Source organism: Buteo buteo, chromosome 9, assembly GCF_964188355.1.
Source record: "Buteo buteo chromosome 9, bButBut1.hap1.1, whole genome shotgun sequence".
NCBI classification, from domain to species: domain Eukaryota; kingdom Metazoa; phylum Chordata; class Aves; order Accipitriformes; family Accipitridae; genus Buteo; species Buteo buteo.
In genome coordinates, this window is record NC_134179.1 from 28,831,568 (window position 1) to 28,849,250 (window position 17,683).

Consider the following 17,683-nt stretch of genomic DNA (forward strand, 5'->3'; position numbering starts at 1 on the left):
TAAGGCTTCATGGGTGGGTCTAATTTTTCAGTAAGGCTATAGCAAAGATCAGCATCAGTGGATACTGTAGAACATAAAGTCTAATCTTGCTAATACCTCTTTCCTTGTGTAGGGTGATGGACCAGCATAAACTCTCCAGAGAGCAATGGGAAGAACGGATCCAGGTGTGGCATGCTGAACACGGTGGCATGCTCAAGTAAGTGTTTGGTATTGGTCCTTTGTTGCTGGTTGATGACCTTACCCTTGCAGTTCTACAACATGCTTTTGAAATAGACTCCAAGGGTTACCTGTGTGGGGGAACTCTTGGTGTATATTTTCTAGTCCAGCATTGAATCACATGGTAAAACTCAGTAGGATATTTGCACTGGTGCTGAGAATAGTGTCTTCTTCCTGAAGATCCTGGACCTAGGTCCAGCCATCAGTGATGGCTTTGAGTGGAAAAAAAGTAAAGGTGTATGTCTAACCTTATGTTCATTGAAGCATTTGCATTGGCAGATGCAGAAAGTTCAGATACTATACCTTTCCTACTGACTACCTTGAGACAAGGATGAATGCTGAGAGAGATGAATGTTGCTAATTTTCCATCTGGCAATACTAGGGCTTGGTAAATGGGAGTACTCTGTGTGTGTGTGCTCATAGGTGTAATACTGTAACTTCCAAAGTGAATCCCAGATGGTGAATATTTAGTTTTAAACTCCTCTGTTTGATGTGTCAGTTTAGGAAAAGTTACCTGTTTCTTCTGAGGGCTTTGTGCTTTCTGAGATAGTCAGATAAATGAGAAGCTAACATCTGCTCTCCTTCCTGTCTCAACCAGAGAGAATGCCATGCTGGAATACCTGAAGATTGCTCAAGACCTGGAGATGTATGGAATCAACTACTTTGAAATCAAGAATAAGAAAGGAACTGACCTTTGGCTGGGGGTTGATGCCTTGGGGCTCAACATCTATGAAAAGGATGATAAGTAAGGCTTTTGTTTTCACCTCTGAAACCCCAGAGTGAGGGCTGGTGTGGGAGCCAAGGGACATTTCTCATTTACAGGATCAGGGCAAAGTTTAGAACTCAATCGTGTTCCAATTTTGGATCAGTAGCTGAAGCTGTGCTAGGAAATGAGCTTTCACATCATTTATGCTTTCATGACTTTCCTGACCTTTGTAGCCTGACCTGCTAATGCTACCTACCATATAAAAAGAGGTGTCAGTAGTACAATGCCATCTGGTAAATTGTGCACAGTTGTAGAGCTGAACCCTGAACTAAGGAGTCTGCCAAGCTTTTCCTTGAGTCAGGTTGCCAGGTATGCCAGCAGTGGATACAATACGAGAACCTAGATAGGCTAACATATCTGCAGAGTGTTTGGACATCTAAGGCCATTCCTATACTGAAGTTAATGATAGCTGTGTGTACAACTGCCTGGTTTTGAAAAAGACAGATTATGGGGTGGACACAAAACCAAAGCTGGATAACACGTAGAAGCCAGGGAGGAGTTAACCTATATAGTTACTGTGAACAAGGAATTAAATGAGGTCTTGCTGAGGTACACATAGTTTTAATCAGCCCTTCTGGTAAAGGCAGAGCCATTATTAATTGGATAGTAGGTGGGAAATGATAGGCTACATCTATAAATAAACATGAAAGGAAGGTGAGAACAGCTGTGTCTTAAGCCTGCTAGTCTCTTCTAATACTCCACAACTGAAGGATTGAAGGGGAGTTAAAATAGACATTTTCTAGATGAAGGGATGCGGTCTAGACTGCTTCCTTCTTTCTTTTTTTTTTTTTTTTTTTCTCCCTATGTTCCAAGTCTTGGTTTCATGTCACTAACCTATAACAGACTATCATTGCAATACAGAAGGGATTTCACCTGTTCTACATCTTTGCCTCTAAAAAGCTTTGACTGCAACTCAAATATTAATTGGAAGTCTCTGGAGCCTCTGTTAAGATGGCAAAGAGAAATGCAGTCTTTTCTGCAATGCTAATATGTGCTGTCACCCAGAAAACAAGGAGTGTCACTTGAAAGAAAAGTAGTTTCGCTCATGTAATACTTCAGTCTTGAATGACTAGTCTTGCTATGTAACCATGGTCACACAAACAGGTTTTTCGAGCTGCAGAAGCAGACAGGATATAGCCATTGACTGTAAAGAGCTCTCAAGAACATTTGCAAAACAAATACAGTGCTGGAATAAACTACTTGTTTCTGCTCTAACTCTTGCTACTATGTAATTAAGTCTTTTGAGCAGATATGGGGACTAGAAAAATAGCCATGTGAACCTCGCCCCTCTGGTTTGTACGTGCAAAATTTGGGGACTGCGGCAAAGGTGAAAAATCAAAGATTTCATTGTTGAAGCTCAACCTGAGGAAAATGAGACCGTGCTATAGGTGTGCGGGCCTCTATACTGCAGTGTATGTCAGTGTCCCACTTCTAGGTATTTTCAAGCTTTTTTTTTTTTTTCCTGAATTAAAGAGCGGAGTCTGCAATAGAACTTTATTAATAAAGGGAATTATTTTAGTTGTCCATCATACTGTATTGTCTAGGGTTGAAACACTTAAGCTAATATGATGGAGGCTGGAATAATTAGTTAATCTTAGTCTAATCAAATTGTTTTCTTTACAGTTCTCACTTAATCTTAGACACACACACTTGCATAATCTTGCAGTTGAGTTAAAGGTTAGGGAATGGTAAGTTCTGAAGAGGATGTATTTTTTTTCTTGATGTCTGATTTTAAACAAAGCAAGTTTTTATTATACTTGGGCCCAGTGAAATTGTGCTGTGTAGTAGCTTTCCATCTCTGTGACAATGAGTCAAATTCCTCCAAAATGGCCAGCTTTTTTCCTTAACCAATGAGCTCCATAGAAAGGTTCTTACAGAGTTTGAGTGGTTCACCATGATGATAGATGTTTCTCGAAGTGCTAAACATTAAATACTCGTGTCTTGAAACCATTTGCTAGAAATAATTGTTAGCACTTCAGTGTGTGTCAGAGACACATGTATTGGAGGGGTTAGTAACAAGAAGATTGCTTGTTGGTATTATCATTTATGTAAGACAATTCTTAATCATTAACTCCTATGTCTAGAGAATATACTCTCCCTTGATAAGAGAAGAATAAAAGAATAATAACATGATATTAAACATAAAAATTGAAATATTTGGTTGGGGGGAATTAAAGGAATTAGTTACAGTCAAATACACAAGTCCTTGTAATATTAGAATTTACTGCAGAGCTGGGCAGGTATGTAAGGGTGAAGTACTGGAATGGCTCGGAAACATTTGATTTCATGAATAACATGCTTTTTGTATGCAAGAGTCTGGAGAAATTAAAGGAGAGGAAAATCTCAAATGATTAGTGAAGCTTAAAGAAGTAATTTTAAACAACCAACAGACCTGAACTCCTAAGCAGTGAGGAAGAGCTGCGAGTCTGAATCTTGCCCTTTGCTTCCTAGGGATGCTTTCCAAAAGGAGAGAGCCACGTGGTGCAACCTGTTGCATGACCAACGTGTAAAGTTCTGCTTGGTGACTAGTGGGATGGGCTGAAAGAGCAGTTTGCATGGAAGGAAAGAACAGGGCTCTTTGTTACTAGCCTTGTCTGTAATCTAGGGGAGAAAACAGAAGACTTCTGCTTCTACCAGTTGTGTTTGTGCCTGCCTAGCACTTCAGAAGTAAAGGCAGAGCGGAGGTAACTGCGCTAGCTGTAACACAGCAGGGTAGACTCCTCTGTGGGTGCTAGAAGGTGTGAGGAGCAGCTGAGTTACTTTGGCTTATGCCTCCCATGATGTACGAGAAGCCTCCGGGAAGCACAGCACATATACCTAGAGTCTGCACGCTGCGGATTTTAGGCCCTGATTTCAAAGAAATTAACTTAAAGCAGGTGTTTGGTAAAGCTGAGTGTGTGGCTTCAGTAGAGACCATCCCTACTGCATGGCCAAAGGTCAGTAGGGCAGCTGACCATAATGAGAAGAGACTCTGGAAGGGAGGTGACTGGGCTTCTTTTCCTACTCCCTGTGGGTTTTTGGTTCAACTACTGTCGTCTTTCTGTTGGGAAAGCCATGTGAAGTGTTGCGTCCCACTGAGTCTGTGTGTTAGAAGCAATGTAGGGGAAAAAAAGCGTTCATTGCAGCATCTCTTAAAACCAATTCTCTGCTTTCCAGACTGACTCCAAAGATTGGGTTCCCCTGGAGCGAAATCAGAAACATCTCTTTCAATGACAAGAAGTTTGTTATAAAGCCTATTGACAAGAAGGCACCAGTAAGTATATCTATAATGGATTCCTGGATACTGCATATGAACAACTAATACTGTTTTATCTCAAAATAAAGTAGTCTTTGGGGAGGAGAAAGCTGCAGATATGCTAGGTGCAAAATGAGCCTTCGTATTTATGGTGTATTTAGAGCTGTCTGTTTTTCTGTGCACCATAAAGGGCTTATGGTGGTATCTAACATGGAGAAAGACAAGGATTTTACAGCTGTGGAGTCCTTCTTTTTTCTAGCAAACTAGGTAGCCTTGTGCTTAAATCTGAGTTTCTTCGCTAGTTCTGTGTGTTTTCTGTGTAGCCAGATTACACTGAGTCTAGTCCTCTCTCCATTTCTTTCAGTGCATGGAAGCTGGTGGGTAACTTTTTTTGTTGTTGTTCCTTTAAAAAAAAACAAAACACCCACAAAAATAATTTAAATGCTACTGCAAAACCACATGGATACATATGGCTTTCCATCTTAATGCTCACTGCTCACTTCCACACTACTGAAAGAGTAAAAGCCAGTTAGGGACCATGGTGTTCATTGACCTTCTTCAATGCTGGGGTAAATGGCAGGGATATGATTTCTGTGCAGCACTGAACCATAGGATGGTTTGGGTTGGAAGGGACTTTAAAGACCATCTAGTTCCAGCCCCCCTGCCATGGGCAGGGACACCTTCCATTAAACCAGGTTGCTCAAAGCGCCATCCAATCTGATCTTGTAGCTGAAATGTAGCTACCTGTGCATGTTGCTTTTCAATACTTACAAACATGTTTTCAGTTATTTTAGTGAAGAATCAGCAACTTACTTTGACCTGTTGAGAACATAAATTGGAATAACTGGTACAGGTGGACCTCATTCTGTCAGTCTTGTGAAACTATTGGAATAGTTGAGAAAGGCCTCCTCTTATTCTCTTCCCCCACCCCAGTACTTGGCCTTGGTGGGTAAGTACAGACCTGAGAAATAATAAGCAGTTTGGCTTTGGCAAAGGGTGATGGCTTATAAATCTCTTCAAGAGAAAAAGATCCTCCCAGTAATTTAAAGGATACTAACGCACAGCGTGCTGCAGGGCTTTCCTCCAGATAACCTGGGTTTTGGGGGGAGAGGAGCTTCTTTCTGTGATGCTGTTAGTGAAAGCCAGCAAAACTCTGCAGAGATACAAAGCTGTTCTGTCAGGCATGCTTTTCTCAATAGAAGAGCCTCTTGGACATGTTGTACACATTACTAAGTATTCATCTCCTCTTTATGGATTATGGCTTTCCATCCACTCCCCAACAGTAAATCTGACTGAGTTTGAAGTGGGAGACTTGCAAAAGGCTGATACAGAAGGGTGTTAACATTGAAAACCTCAGTTATGTTTCCTCTCTGTGTCAAATGTCCTTTTCCCTCTGGGTGGTGTTATTTTGAAAGCTATGCCTGAAAGAAGTATTTATCTGGACATAATTCTGAGCATTCAGGAAGTTGTCTGGGTCTTTTCATATGCTCATATCTCCTTTTTAAAAGGCAACTATTATAACTACAGCAAAATGCTCAGTCCACCCAAGATGTGGGTTGGAAGCTCCCCTTTAATTTGGAGGATTCTACATGTCAGTGTTTAAATGGACACTAATGTAATGGGTAGAGTCCTGTGTTACCTTGCCCAGAATAAGGTTTTTAATTTTTAGGCCTGTCTGCCTACATACTCCAACATATTCAGCATATTATCTTTAAAATATCAAGCTGTGATGCTCCCAGTTGTGCAAGACCAGGGAGGCTGGGGATAAGGAAAGGAGGGGATTCTCTTAGGTGAATGTTTTGTCCCTTGGTTATGGCCTTAAATGATAAATGCAACCACCATCCATGCTCTTGGTGCTTACTTCCATGTAAGTGAGCCTTGCCTCAGGATAGGACCTGTTTATCACAGTGTACACAAACTGTATGTTTTTAAAATTACTTGTCAGAAGTAGGAGGTTGGATGAATAGCTTACAGGTACAGCTGGCAGTATCAGACCTGTACAGCTCAGAATGGGTCTGAGCAGGATTTAGCAGGGGAGCACAACACACCATGCTGACTGCCTCTTTTGTAGTCAGTATGTGAATTAGGAAAATGCATTGAAGAAAATGGGTCAGCATATTCATGTTCTTCTTAATAGTACCTGGAGAGCTTTCCGTGACTTCTAGTTTTCCCAGAGATAGCCACAACTTGTGCTTCCAAGCTCAGGTAATTAAAAAGCATGATCACTGCTGCCATGCAAAAGTGTAGAGCCTGTGTGCCCCTTCTCAGTTGCACCTCTTGCTAACAGTGAGGCAACCCATAGACAGTGATTCTAAGGAATGGGTACTGATTTATGGTGGTAATGTGGTAGCTTGCCCACTGCCCTTATCACCGTCCACAAAATACACAAAAAAAGGCACAAAGATGCAGAGTTTGTTCACTGTGTAAGTTCAGACTGCATTGTAAACACATATGGCTGTTCTTTTTGCTGAATCAGAAATTTTAGAATAACTTGTGTTTTGTTACTGCCTGCAACCCAATATTCAAAATAACCCATATGTTTGGCGGTTTAAAAAAATACAGCTTTCATTTGACACTCTTATAACAGCCTAGGTTAACTTAACTAGGAAATGCCATGGAGAGAAGAGAATGATATTGGAAGGTATTTCTCTGAAAAAACACTGATGGTGCCCTGAATATTGATTCAAATAGATCAAGAAATTCTACAAAGTTGCTTTGATAGTCTGCAATATATTTTTAGTTTCATGCTTTATCTTTCAGTCACAAACCCATGCAAAGTTAAAAACTAATTACTCAATACTAGAGGTCTATGAGTTGCCCTGCCAACCCAGAATCTTCTGCAACATATCGGAACTCCACAAAGTCTCCTCTAAATGGAGATTGTTAATTTTCTCTAAAATATACCTTTTCTAGAAGAGTAACTTTTCAATTCTATGTAGACTTTAAATGGATAATATAAATAACAATCGTTTTGGCTTCAGATGGCCTATGTATGTGTCTCGATTACAGTGAAATTAGTGGCAAGATGATCTGTCTGCAGTTAGCTGGGAGAAGAGAAGGCATACTTGGAAAACTGTGTGGGGTCTCTCTTTTAGGACTTTGTGTTTTACGCCCCTCGTCTGAGAATTAACAAGAGGATCCTGCAGCTCTGCATGGGCAACCATGAACTGTATATGCGACGCAGGAAGCCCGACACCATTGAGGTGCAACAGATGAAAGCCCAGGCCCGGGAGGAGAAGCAACAGAAACAAATGGAAAGGTGAGCTTGAACACAGACAGCAGGGATGGGGTGGCAGAGAGAAATGACACCAAACTGCCCAGGGCGAGCAGGCAGCTGTACCTGCAGGGCAGCAGTCGGTAACGTGGCTTTTGCTTAGGCAAGGCCGTGAGCCGTCCCACGTTCATAAGGTGTATGTGTGGCCCTATGGCTCTGGCTTACAGGGGTGGACTCAGGATATCCCGCAGCAGGACTGTAAGTGTTACTCTTCTGGCTTGGACCTGTGTCCATGTAGTCTGCTGTCCTGTCTGCAGTCTTGAGAACTGCAGGGAAATGTGCAAGTAAAGGCACAGTGGGGTCATGTGTGGTGGTGCACACCTGGAGAGGGATTCTCCTGGCTCTTGAGTGCTAGGACCTGATTCATGTGTTGGACCATGGGATGGTTGGGAGTAAGGGAGAAACCTTCACAAGGGAGCATGTGTGTACACTGTGAAGAGAGAAGAGGGGACTGGGAGACCTCTTACAGGCAAGGAAAAAGGATTAGCAATTCTGTTGGACTTCTGCCACTGGCTGTAGGTTGCTTGATTCAAGAAATTGTGTTGCTTTTCTCTCGTATTTGTGCCTTGTTTGTTTTCATTCCCTCAGTGCTCTTGTTTTTACACCTCCTTGACTTGCCTTATGACAGAAGTAACAAAGTTAAATCTCCTCTGTTGTGCAGTGGAGTTGTGGTTTTCACTGTCTGCATCTAGCAGCTATTTGGTGTTCTAAATTTCTCTGGTGGGCAACAAAAATACAAATGTTTTTATGAAATGGGATATCCAAAACTGAGCAAAAATTCTGAAGTGATGAAGGAACAGCCTATATGTGTTTCTGTCTTCTGGCTCTTATTTTGTGGTGGTCGCTTCCCATTCAGTTGCCTGGAGAGATGCCCAGCCAACTTTCTTGTCTGGCTCTAGATTAGGTGTGAAAGTGAACTTCAAGCATGAAATCTGTTTCTAACAGGCAACAACTAGAAAATGAGAAGAAGAAGAGGGAGACAATTGAGAGGGAGAAAGAGCAAATGTTGAGGGAGAAGGAGGAGCTGCTGGTGAGGCTACAAGAGTATGAGGTGAAGACTCAGAAAGCAGAGAAAGGTAAAGTACGTGTACTGGCTGACCAGACCATGTGTATTGTGCTCCCTCCACAGAAGGGTTATATGAGTCGCTGCCACCTACACCTAGCCTATATCTGGTGACACTGGGATCTCTTGGCAAGGCTTACTGATATCTACCTATACAGATAAATACACATGTATGCGCGCACACACGCTGCTAAGATCATCCAAAGTATGAAAGTACCATAAAATCTGCAGATTGTATTTGGGAACTGAAAGGCATGCTCTGTTTTCCCCTGTTGCCAAGAGAGCCTCTTCCAGCAGTGAGCAAGAGTTCAGCTCTCAAGTAGTTTTTACTTCTAACAGAAAAAGTACTTTGGGAACAAGTCTTTCCAGTGAAACAGAAGCTTCTGTTTCAATGCACAGATGAACAGATTGCAGACAGCAACATCTGGTCCTTGCAGTAAACTGTCAATTAAAGGCAACAGAATCATGTCAGTGTTACAGACTTCAGTGCAAATACCTTGCAGAAGATTTAATTATAATGTGCAGCTGACTACTTCTGAATTCAGTTACTTGATGCATTATGCAAATAATTACTTGGAGGTGCACAGTGAAAGGGTATTACAAGCTGGAGTAAAGTGCTTGTCATGACTTCTGCAGTTACCTGAGACTGTAGTCCCTTCACTTTGACCAGGCTTGTGGACTAACCATGTTGATCCATCTTTTTCCAGAGCTCTCAGATCAGATCCAAAGAGCCATTCAGCTGGAGGAGGAAAGGAGGCGAGCCCAGGAGGAAGCAGAACGCTTGGAAGCTGATCGTTTGGCTGCTCTGCAGGCCAAGGAAGAGCTGGAGAGACAAACTATGGACCAGATAAAGAGCCAGGAACAGCTGGTAAGATCCAGTCATTTTGAGGATAAGATACACAGGCATGTTACTGTGCCCTTTGAGTAAGGCAAAGCCTTGTTCTCTGGGGAAAAGCATAGTGCAGTGAAGTACTAGACCATGTGATAGCATCATTGTGGCACTGGTTTCTAACATGAGCAATCTACTTTTTTGCTCCTAATTTCCTACTCAGTCTTTATTACAGTGGAGTGTAACACTTGGGCCTTTTCCCAGTCAACAGTGTTTCTTTGCATTTGCTTTTTTTGTTTTGGTTTTGGCTTTTAAGAGTCCTTATAATTCCAGTTTTATTATTTAACAGGCTACAGAGCTTGCCGAGTATACAGCCAAGATTGCACTTCTTGAAGAGGCAAGGAGGCGTAAAGAGAGTGAGGTTGAAGAGTGGCAAATCAGAGTGAGTATCTGCTTTACCAAGTTGCTCTGAAGTTCTACACTTGAGCAGAGCATACTGCAGTGCTTAGCCTGGTATGACTTCTTTAAATATGTGGAGATAAACATCTGTACACCAGCAGAGAAGTGCAGACTTGAGATGAATGTGCAATATGTCTGCAAAACTCTTTTTCCAACAAGCCTTCAGTCAAAATTCAAAATGGAAGCTTCTATAAACCTAAAAATGTTGTGATCATCATTTTGGAGCCATGGAGGGGAAGGGGCACATGTATAAATGATGCATTTAATCCATGATGTAATGTCTGAAAACATTACATCAATCGAGAAGATGCTACAAATGCAGCCACACTGCAGGTACCAGTCTTGAGGAGTGTGTGCTGTTGTCAGTGGCTTCCTGGTACCTGGGCTGGAAGAGTTTAATAATTTGATGCACTAACACCAAAAATAAACCATGCAAGGCTCAGAGTGCCTGGTGCTCCTAGTGCCCTCTAACTAGCGCTGCCGACCACATGGGAGGGCAGAACCACTGAAGCAGCAAGGAAGCTGACTGCCTAGTGTGTAATTGCATTAAAAATGCTAACCTGGGAATCTAAGTTCTTGCTCTGTGGAACCCATATTTACAGCCTACAGCTCTTAAAATGGTGAACAGGATGAAGATAACTGTAGCTTCCCATAGAATTGTTTTTGCTAGACTGTTTTATTGGAAGATTCTTTGTTCAGATCCCCTGCACATTACACAGTGGATGATGATAGCATCACTAGCAAAAAAAAAAGATGTTCTGCATAAGACTATAACAGAATACTATCAGCTGTGGAGATTTAATTCCCTCTTTCTTGCTTTTCATAGTAGATTGAAAAAACTGGGAAGATAAGCATTAAAGTATTGATTAAGCTGGTTTAAAGCAAGAAATGCATTTGAAATATTTTTTACTCTTTTCCCAAAGGCCAAGGAAGCCCAGGAGGATCTGGTAAAGACAAAAGAGGAGCTACACCTGGTAATGACTGCTCCGCCTCCACCCCCACCGCCTGTCTATGAGCCAGTGAACTACCATGTCCATGATAACTTGCAAGATGAAGGATCTGAGTACTCTGCCTACAGCGCAGAGTTTTCCAGCGAGGGGATCAGGAATGACCGCAACGAGGAGAAACGCATTACTGAAGCAGAGAAGAATGAACGTGTACAGAGGCAACTGAGGGTAAGACAATGCTTGGAGGAGGTGGAGTAATTGAAACAATCATTCCTGGAAAACACATCATTTAACCACTTGGTTAAGCACACAAAGCATGATAGTTTCTCTTTGCTTGCAGTTTCTATAGGCAGTTTGAATTAAAGACAAGATATATAAAGATTACTCTCGTTGCTCAGGCTTTGAGATTATTTAAATCATCCATAGTGTTTATGGAAAACATATGTTGTATCCATTTCACTGATCTGTCCAGTCACCTAAGAACTGTCAACTTTCACCAAAAAACACTACTGTCATGAGCTGAAAGCTTCTCGTGTGTAATCTGTATTTAATATTCTTTATATTGCAGGCGCTGACAGATGAGCTGGCCCAGGCTAGAGATGAAAATAAGAGGACCCACAATGATATTATTCACTCAGAGAACATGCGACAAGGACGTGACAAGTACAAGACGCTGCGGCAGATCCGGCAAGGCAACACCAAGCAGAGAATTGATGAGTTTGAGGCAATGTAATGATGGTTGTAACAAGAAGGCAGGACTGTGGGAAAGGCAGATCATAATGCTGTGTTCTTGTTTTCTTTTGGGGTTGTTTTTGTTGTGGGTTTTTTTCCCCTGTATGACACTTAACAAATATTCTCTAAACCCAGAGGTGTTTGAATCTCCCTTTCATTCCATACCTTCTATCAAATTTGGTATAGTTAAAAACTCATTGTACCACTGATCCTGATAACTTGCTCATGCCTTTGCTTAGTGCCAAAAGGCCTTATGTCACATCTCTCTTAAGCAAGACAAATTGTAATACACCATGCTTCTAGTTAAGATATGTGTCCTGTGCAGGTGCTGGATTCAGCTTGGTCTAAAAACAAGCAACTGTGGGTGAATTTTGTGCCATATGTCTTTGTATTATTAGTTACAGTATAAGTCCAACAGATGAGAAGACAGGCTGTAGAACTCAGGATTTGCAAGCACCTGTGTGTATGTGTGCACATGTGTTTGTACACTCCGTTTTTTTTTCCTTGGTCTTGATGCCTGTGTTGCCCTGCCCTGCCCCCTGCCCCCAGCACACAAAAGAACTGACAACACCTTAGAACTACTTTGTGTAGAAATTAGGCTTCTTCTGGTTGCTGTTCTCAACTGGAAAAATTCTGTAATGATGGTTCAGAAGTGTGGCATAGGGACACTGATACCCTCCTGATGTAACAACTAGGCAAATACTCTGTTGGAATCCAATACACTACTGTGTTTGCATTCCAGCTTCATTACTGATCAGTTATAGTGTAGTATTTATATATATAAAAAACATGCAATACATGGATTGCAATACTAGTTTGAAGGGAAATAGTTTTGCTCTGTATATTTTGTTACTTTTCAGATTTAATAAGACTTGTATCTGTAAAAATGCCTAAACAACACTGTAGTCTGATACAGTGTAACTGATTATTTGCTATAAAGCATTATTTGTAAAGATCATTTTTTTACTTAATGAAAACTGTTATATGTACACATGATCCAATATATACAATTTTACTGCACCTATTTTTCTAACAAATTTTCTAATTTTTTTTAAATGTTTGATTTAAAGTTTCAGACTCCAAAGATGAAGGGACTGCTTGTTTATATCACAGTTGTATTCTCTCTACTAGAGAGCATTTCTGTGACCATTCCTTCCCCACAATCTTCCCCTTTCCTTGAAAATCTGTTAGAAAGTGAGATACAGTATGTTGTCAGCTCTTCTCTTCCATTTACAACATCTATGCTGCTTTATACTTGAGTTGAATCTTGTGTGGGTTTTTTATCTGCAGCAGCAAACATCTAAATAAAAGATCTGCAAAGTAACAAAGGACTTGGCATCAGGCGTTTCTTGTGTGGGGTGTATTTTGTGTAACCTGTCCTACTGCTCTTTTAGTTCCTGAGCTTAGCATATGAATCCCTGTGTCTTTAACTCTTAAGGACTTAAGAGTCATATTGACCTGGAAAGGAAGAAAGGAGAATACTTGCTGTAATGACTGGAGATATGTAACAGCAGCACTAGTTACAGTGGTAGACAGGAAGTTTCTGCTGACTGTAACACTCCATCTGAGGCAAAGTGAACTGACACAGTAGTTGAGCCTTAAGCTTGCATTTCCACCAGTTCACATGAATAAATGATAACCTTAGCTAAACTCTTGTCCTGTGCTGTATACCATGTGGATCAGACTTCTTAGTACTGTCTCACAGCAGCAGCTGATAAGAACACTTACTCTATAAGCTATTGTCCCACACTCCCACTGTGGGAAAATTTATACATTCAACTGGTTTCAAGCACCATGATACAGCACATAGTTTGAGAGGCATGTGGCCACAGGCCAAAGCTTTTTAGAGTCATGTGAAATAATGGTGGCACTGTAGAGAAATCTGAAGCACAGAGGTGTTAGCATCACCCAGCTGCAGCAAGCAGTTAAAGATAAGCTAGTTTTCAATTCTCTCTGAACATGTATAAAACATCAAGATCAGAGTGAAAGCATGTAACTTTAAGGTAACAGTTATTTTCTCTTAAGAAGTATTCCTATCTGTGATTAAATTAAATAATTAACTGTTCTGCTATGCCCAGAAATGGAAAACTGCATACCATCTGGCAACTGTTGCCTTGTCAACGTACTGCATTTCAAACTGAGTATGTCACTCCTGAAGAAACAATACTAACCTAATACTCCAGCTAGAGACACAGATAACAAAGCCTTAACTTTTGGAGAAATAAAACCTTCAGAACATCACACACTTTCAAATCTATAACTCTGTTCCTCAAAAGCTGGAGTAGGTACTGTTGCAGTGTACCTTTCTGCAGACCTGAAAGGTATGTGCCACTTGAAGTTGAAACATGACACATGGGGAAGGAAAAGTTGTGTGGTAATCTCTCATGATTTAAAGTTTTCCTTATTTGAATGCAGTACAAGTGTAAAGTCCATCCACGTGTTTGGGCTGCGGAGCACTTCCTGCCATTGGAGCACTGATGGAGGAACAGGATCTGCAGAGCCCAATGATTCCTCTGCAAGAAAGCAAAAGGAAAGGTCACAGAGTTACTTTTCACTTGGCCTTACCCAACTTCTGGCCCAATTGATTTAGGTAACAAAGAACCTGCTTCTCCCACTTCTATAGCAATTTCAGCTGTTCTGTAGCTCCTAAGGCATTAATTGCAATAAATTATAGTTATACTTGTGAAGCATTATTTACATCCTGTTAGATTAGGATCACACGCTGAAGAACTCAGCCTGCAGAAAAGGAAGAGGTTTTAGCTGTATGACTAAAAGCAGTGGAGCAAGTGTGCATACTAATAGTGCCATTCTGCTATTAAGTCTGCTGCTTCAGTTTACCTTCAGTGACTTTAATGCATTACTAGTCTTAGGGCTTAGTCTTCTTCCCTCAGAAGCAGGTAGTCCCTGCTCTAGCAGAAAGAAAATGCTGGGTAGGACAATCAAAAGAAGCTTACAAGGAAGCCTGCACAGCACTGCATTATTACTAGTGATACTACTACTCTAAAGTGCATGCTGATACCGTAACAAAGTGACCAAGCCTCACTGTTTTGGAGCCTTTCTTCTCAAATACTGAAACCAAAGTATGCACTTGCTCCCTGGGAAGACAGGGGTGAGAGACTCCATCGGGCAGTCTTCAAGTGACAATGCTTCCCTGCTCAACTACCAGTTAAACAGGGCCTATTCAGTAAGCAGAGGGTTTCTCAGAAATTTCTCAGCCTTGAGAGAGCTCACTCTCATGTTAGAATAGAGCCCAAAACTCAGACATGCAATAGCCCCTTTGAGCAAGTTTCACTTTCTGTGTCTCCCATTGATTGGGTTGATTTGTGGATGTAAAATAACAAGCACAAATATAAGCAAGGTTGGAGCCTACTAGATCATTAGTTCTTGTGCTTCTTTTTGATGCAATAGTATTTAACACTAGCCAATTCTTAGAAAACAGCTCAAGGAACAAGTCTTAAAAAATATATATGGAGCTCTAGATGAGTTAACTCCACCCAACTTTTCTGTGCCTGTTTTAGCATGGTCAGGCTCTGACCCTAAAAGTTACCATGCTAACAAATGGCCTTCCTGAAAATTCCCACTGACAACCTTGAGCTTCTGCACAGGCCTGAACTAACGCACATGCCTCTGTTCTTGCAGGATCAAAGCCCAAGATCACAAGTTGCTTAGGACAGGGGCTGGGCCTGTATGTGTAGGCCCATGACAGCAGGTAATAAATAGCACACTGTAAATATTATTATTTAGAATGTAAACTAAATGAACTTTTTCCCCAATTACCTTCAATTTTTAGTGATAAAGAACTTACCTGCACCAAGCTTGGCTCCTCCTAGGAACTGATCACTTGAGCTGAAACTTGACTTGTCCCAGACAGTCAAGTGTAGACATGATTGCTGTAGCTGAGGTGGTGTAACACCATCAAAGACAAACAAGTGTTTCCACTGGGGAAAGGCTTCTTTCTTCAGGACAGGAGACTTTCGCTTTACCTCTGCTTGGTCTGGAAGGATAAGACAACTTCCCCCAAACAATGATTGTTCAGAAGGTTACTGATTCTCAACCAGAAAACAGAACATTCGCAATAATCAACTAGGGCCCTTTGGTTTGCCTTAAATAGCAAAAAAATTCAGCTTAAGTGCAAGGTAGAACATAGTGCTAGTGTGTTTATTTTGGGACTTACTCCTTTTCCTGTTTGCCTGCAGTGTGGGTGCACGTAGGCTCTTTGGGTCTGCTTTTGCTTTGCTGTCACTGACTGCTGAAGGAGTCTTTACTCCCCGTTCTGTTATCCAGTACTGCCTGAAACCTGCCTTTCAGTAGATAAAATGTTCACCCATTTCACTGAAGATAGGTGCCACAGCAGGTGAAATGGCTATATGAGATGTTGTAAGTGTACCCCAGTATCATACTTCTAATGGCATCTGATGCCTGACAGCAAGAAAGTAAAATAATCTCACATACAAGCTACTTACTGCATTGAAGAAAAATTTAGTCCCTCCTCTTTTAAAATGTCTAGAATGGAGAGGATAAAAGTTTCCTTTTCAATGTATCCAAAGCTATATTTAATTCTGCAAAGGCACAGCTGAAAATAGGAATAAAAACACCTTTTTGATTTGCACTTTGTTTTTTCCTCTCCTAATATCTAAAGGCAGATACTTAAACTAGTGAACTCTAAATTTTAATGACATCAGTAAATTCTGAAGTTCTATTCGGGACCCAAAGAGCACGTGGGACCCATCACCATCCTGCTGAATGCTGCTGTTGTGCTGACACCCAAATGTCACCATTACAAGAAAGTCTGACTAAGAGTGTGAACAATGCCACTTTCATATGCCCATCTCCTGATGAAAACATGTTAATACATACATTTGCACAGAATGTGTGTGACATTTTCTATTTGAAGTGTTAGGTCTCATACATACCCTTTAACAAATGAGTTCGGCATTCCAGCAGATCTCAGCATGGGCAAGTTCTTGGCCCCAAATATCATAACCTGAAGCTGGCAGTTGGGAACTCCTGGGTCTTTTTTTCCTGAAACAGGAGCGTTTATCATATGAAATAACCAGTTAGTTAGTTCAGCTGATCGCTTAAGATGCTGCTATAAGTAAGCAGGAAAATGCCTAAGCAGTACTACTGAGATAAGGATTCATAGCGCTGTATTAGGATCATTTGAAAGATTTTAACCTGCTTGTACAATATATGATTCACACACACAAAAAAGTAAGCAATGAGTAGCAGGTTGCTTTGTGATTCCTGTTCCAAAGACAGAGCTTTCTGTTGTATTTGTGAAAAGTAAACACAGGGCAGTACCCACAGGAGCGTTTCTCTGAAACAAAGCCAGAAGCAGGAGAAACAATCAATCAAACCCACAGCGTGATACTGCTCCTCTGTTACAGCTCTAATTATAAAGCAGAGACCCAATACACAGGCATGCACAGGGAGGAAAAATGGAAGCAAGCAAGCTGGTAACTTTGGGGTTATTTGGAAAAGGGAACAAAATTAACCTAACAGCTAATTAGATCTTCCTGTTGGTTTTTACCTGTTGGTATGGTCCTGACACAGACAGCCTTACTAGAGCTCTGAACCTCTATATACCTCACTATGATCTAGGGAGTTAAGGAAAATGAGGTTGACCTATCCCTCCCCCCTACAAGCATTTATTTTACTCCACCAGCAGGTGCTTGCTCTGACACACTACAGCAATACTTAATGTACCTTACAAGTCTTTCATTACCAAAAACTGAATCCTGACTACATTTTGAACCTAACATCTTCCAAGTGAAACAATCTTTCTAAAATGAGACTACTGGAGGAAGCCAAGAGTGCTAGTCTGGTATCCTTGCAGACATTTCCCTGCCACCTTTTTCCTAAATAGGCAGTCTCTACCTTGGGCAGTAAAACTGTTGCATCACCTCCAGAATAAGGTCTACTGGCAATACCACAACAGGCACAAGCTTGCCAAACAGCTGGATGCATCATACTGCTGCCATTATAATGTGCAACTCTTGTTGGCATCAAAAAGAACAGAACGATTAAGTTGGCAAATGTTTGAATTTTAATTAATTTAAAATATAATACACCACAAACCACCATTTGCAGTAGCTGTTATAAACCCCATACAGGAATATTATATGGACACATTGTCAGTCCTTCATTGATCGCAATTATTTT

General features: G+C 41.2%; 2 protein-coding genes across 4 annotated transcripts in view; one reads left to right on the forward strand and one right to left on the reverse strand.

The window, feature by feature from the left end:
- EZR (ezrin) overlaps positions 1 to 12,744 on the forward strand; it is a 37,201-nt gene extending 24,457 nt beyond the window's left edge. Inside the window, exons 5-13 of the mRNA XM_075035897.1 lie at positions 113 to 196; positions 815 to 961; positions 4,139 to 4,235; positions 7,313 to 7,476; positions 8,437 to 8,567; positions 9,262 to 9,422; positions 9,733 to 9,825; positions 10,766 to 11,017; positions 11,358 to 12,744. Of these exons, the coding sequence (XP_074891998.1) occupies positions 113 to 196; positions 815 to 961; positions 4,139 to 4,235; positions 7,313 to 7,476; positions 8,437 to 8,567; positions 9,262 to 9,422; positions 9,733 to 9,825; positions 10,766 to 11,017; positions 11,358 to 11,522 (1,294 nt within the window). The 3' untranslated portion in view covers positions 11,523 to 12,744. The remainder of the gene's footprint in view (positions 1 to 112; positions 197 to 814; positions 962 to 4,138; positions 4,236 to 7,312; positions 7,477 to 8,436; positions 8,568 to 9,261; positions 9,423 to 9,732; positions 9,826 to 10,765; positions 11,018 to 11,357) is intronic.
- A 332-nt stretch (positions 12,745 to 13,076) lies between these two features.
- SYTL3 (synaptotagmin like 3) overlaps positions 13,077 to 17,683 on the reverse strand; it is a 34,959-nt gene continuing 30,352 nt past the window's right edge. For all 3 annotated transcript variants that reach the window (XM_075035895.1, XM_075035896.1, XM_075035894.1), the window contains 3 exons: positions 16,435 to 16,543; positions 15,327 to 15,532; positions 13,077 to 14,034 (listed from right to left, as the gene is read on the reverse strand). In XM_075035895.1, coding sequence (XP_074891996.1) covers positions 13,904 to 14,034; positions 15,327 to 15,532; positions 16,435 to 16,543 — 446 coding nt within the window. In that variant the 3' untranslated portion in view covers positions 13,077 to 13,903. The remainder of the gene's footprint in view (positions 14,035 to 15,326; positions 15,533 to 16,434; positions 16,544 to 17,683) is intronic.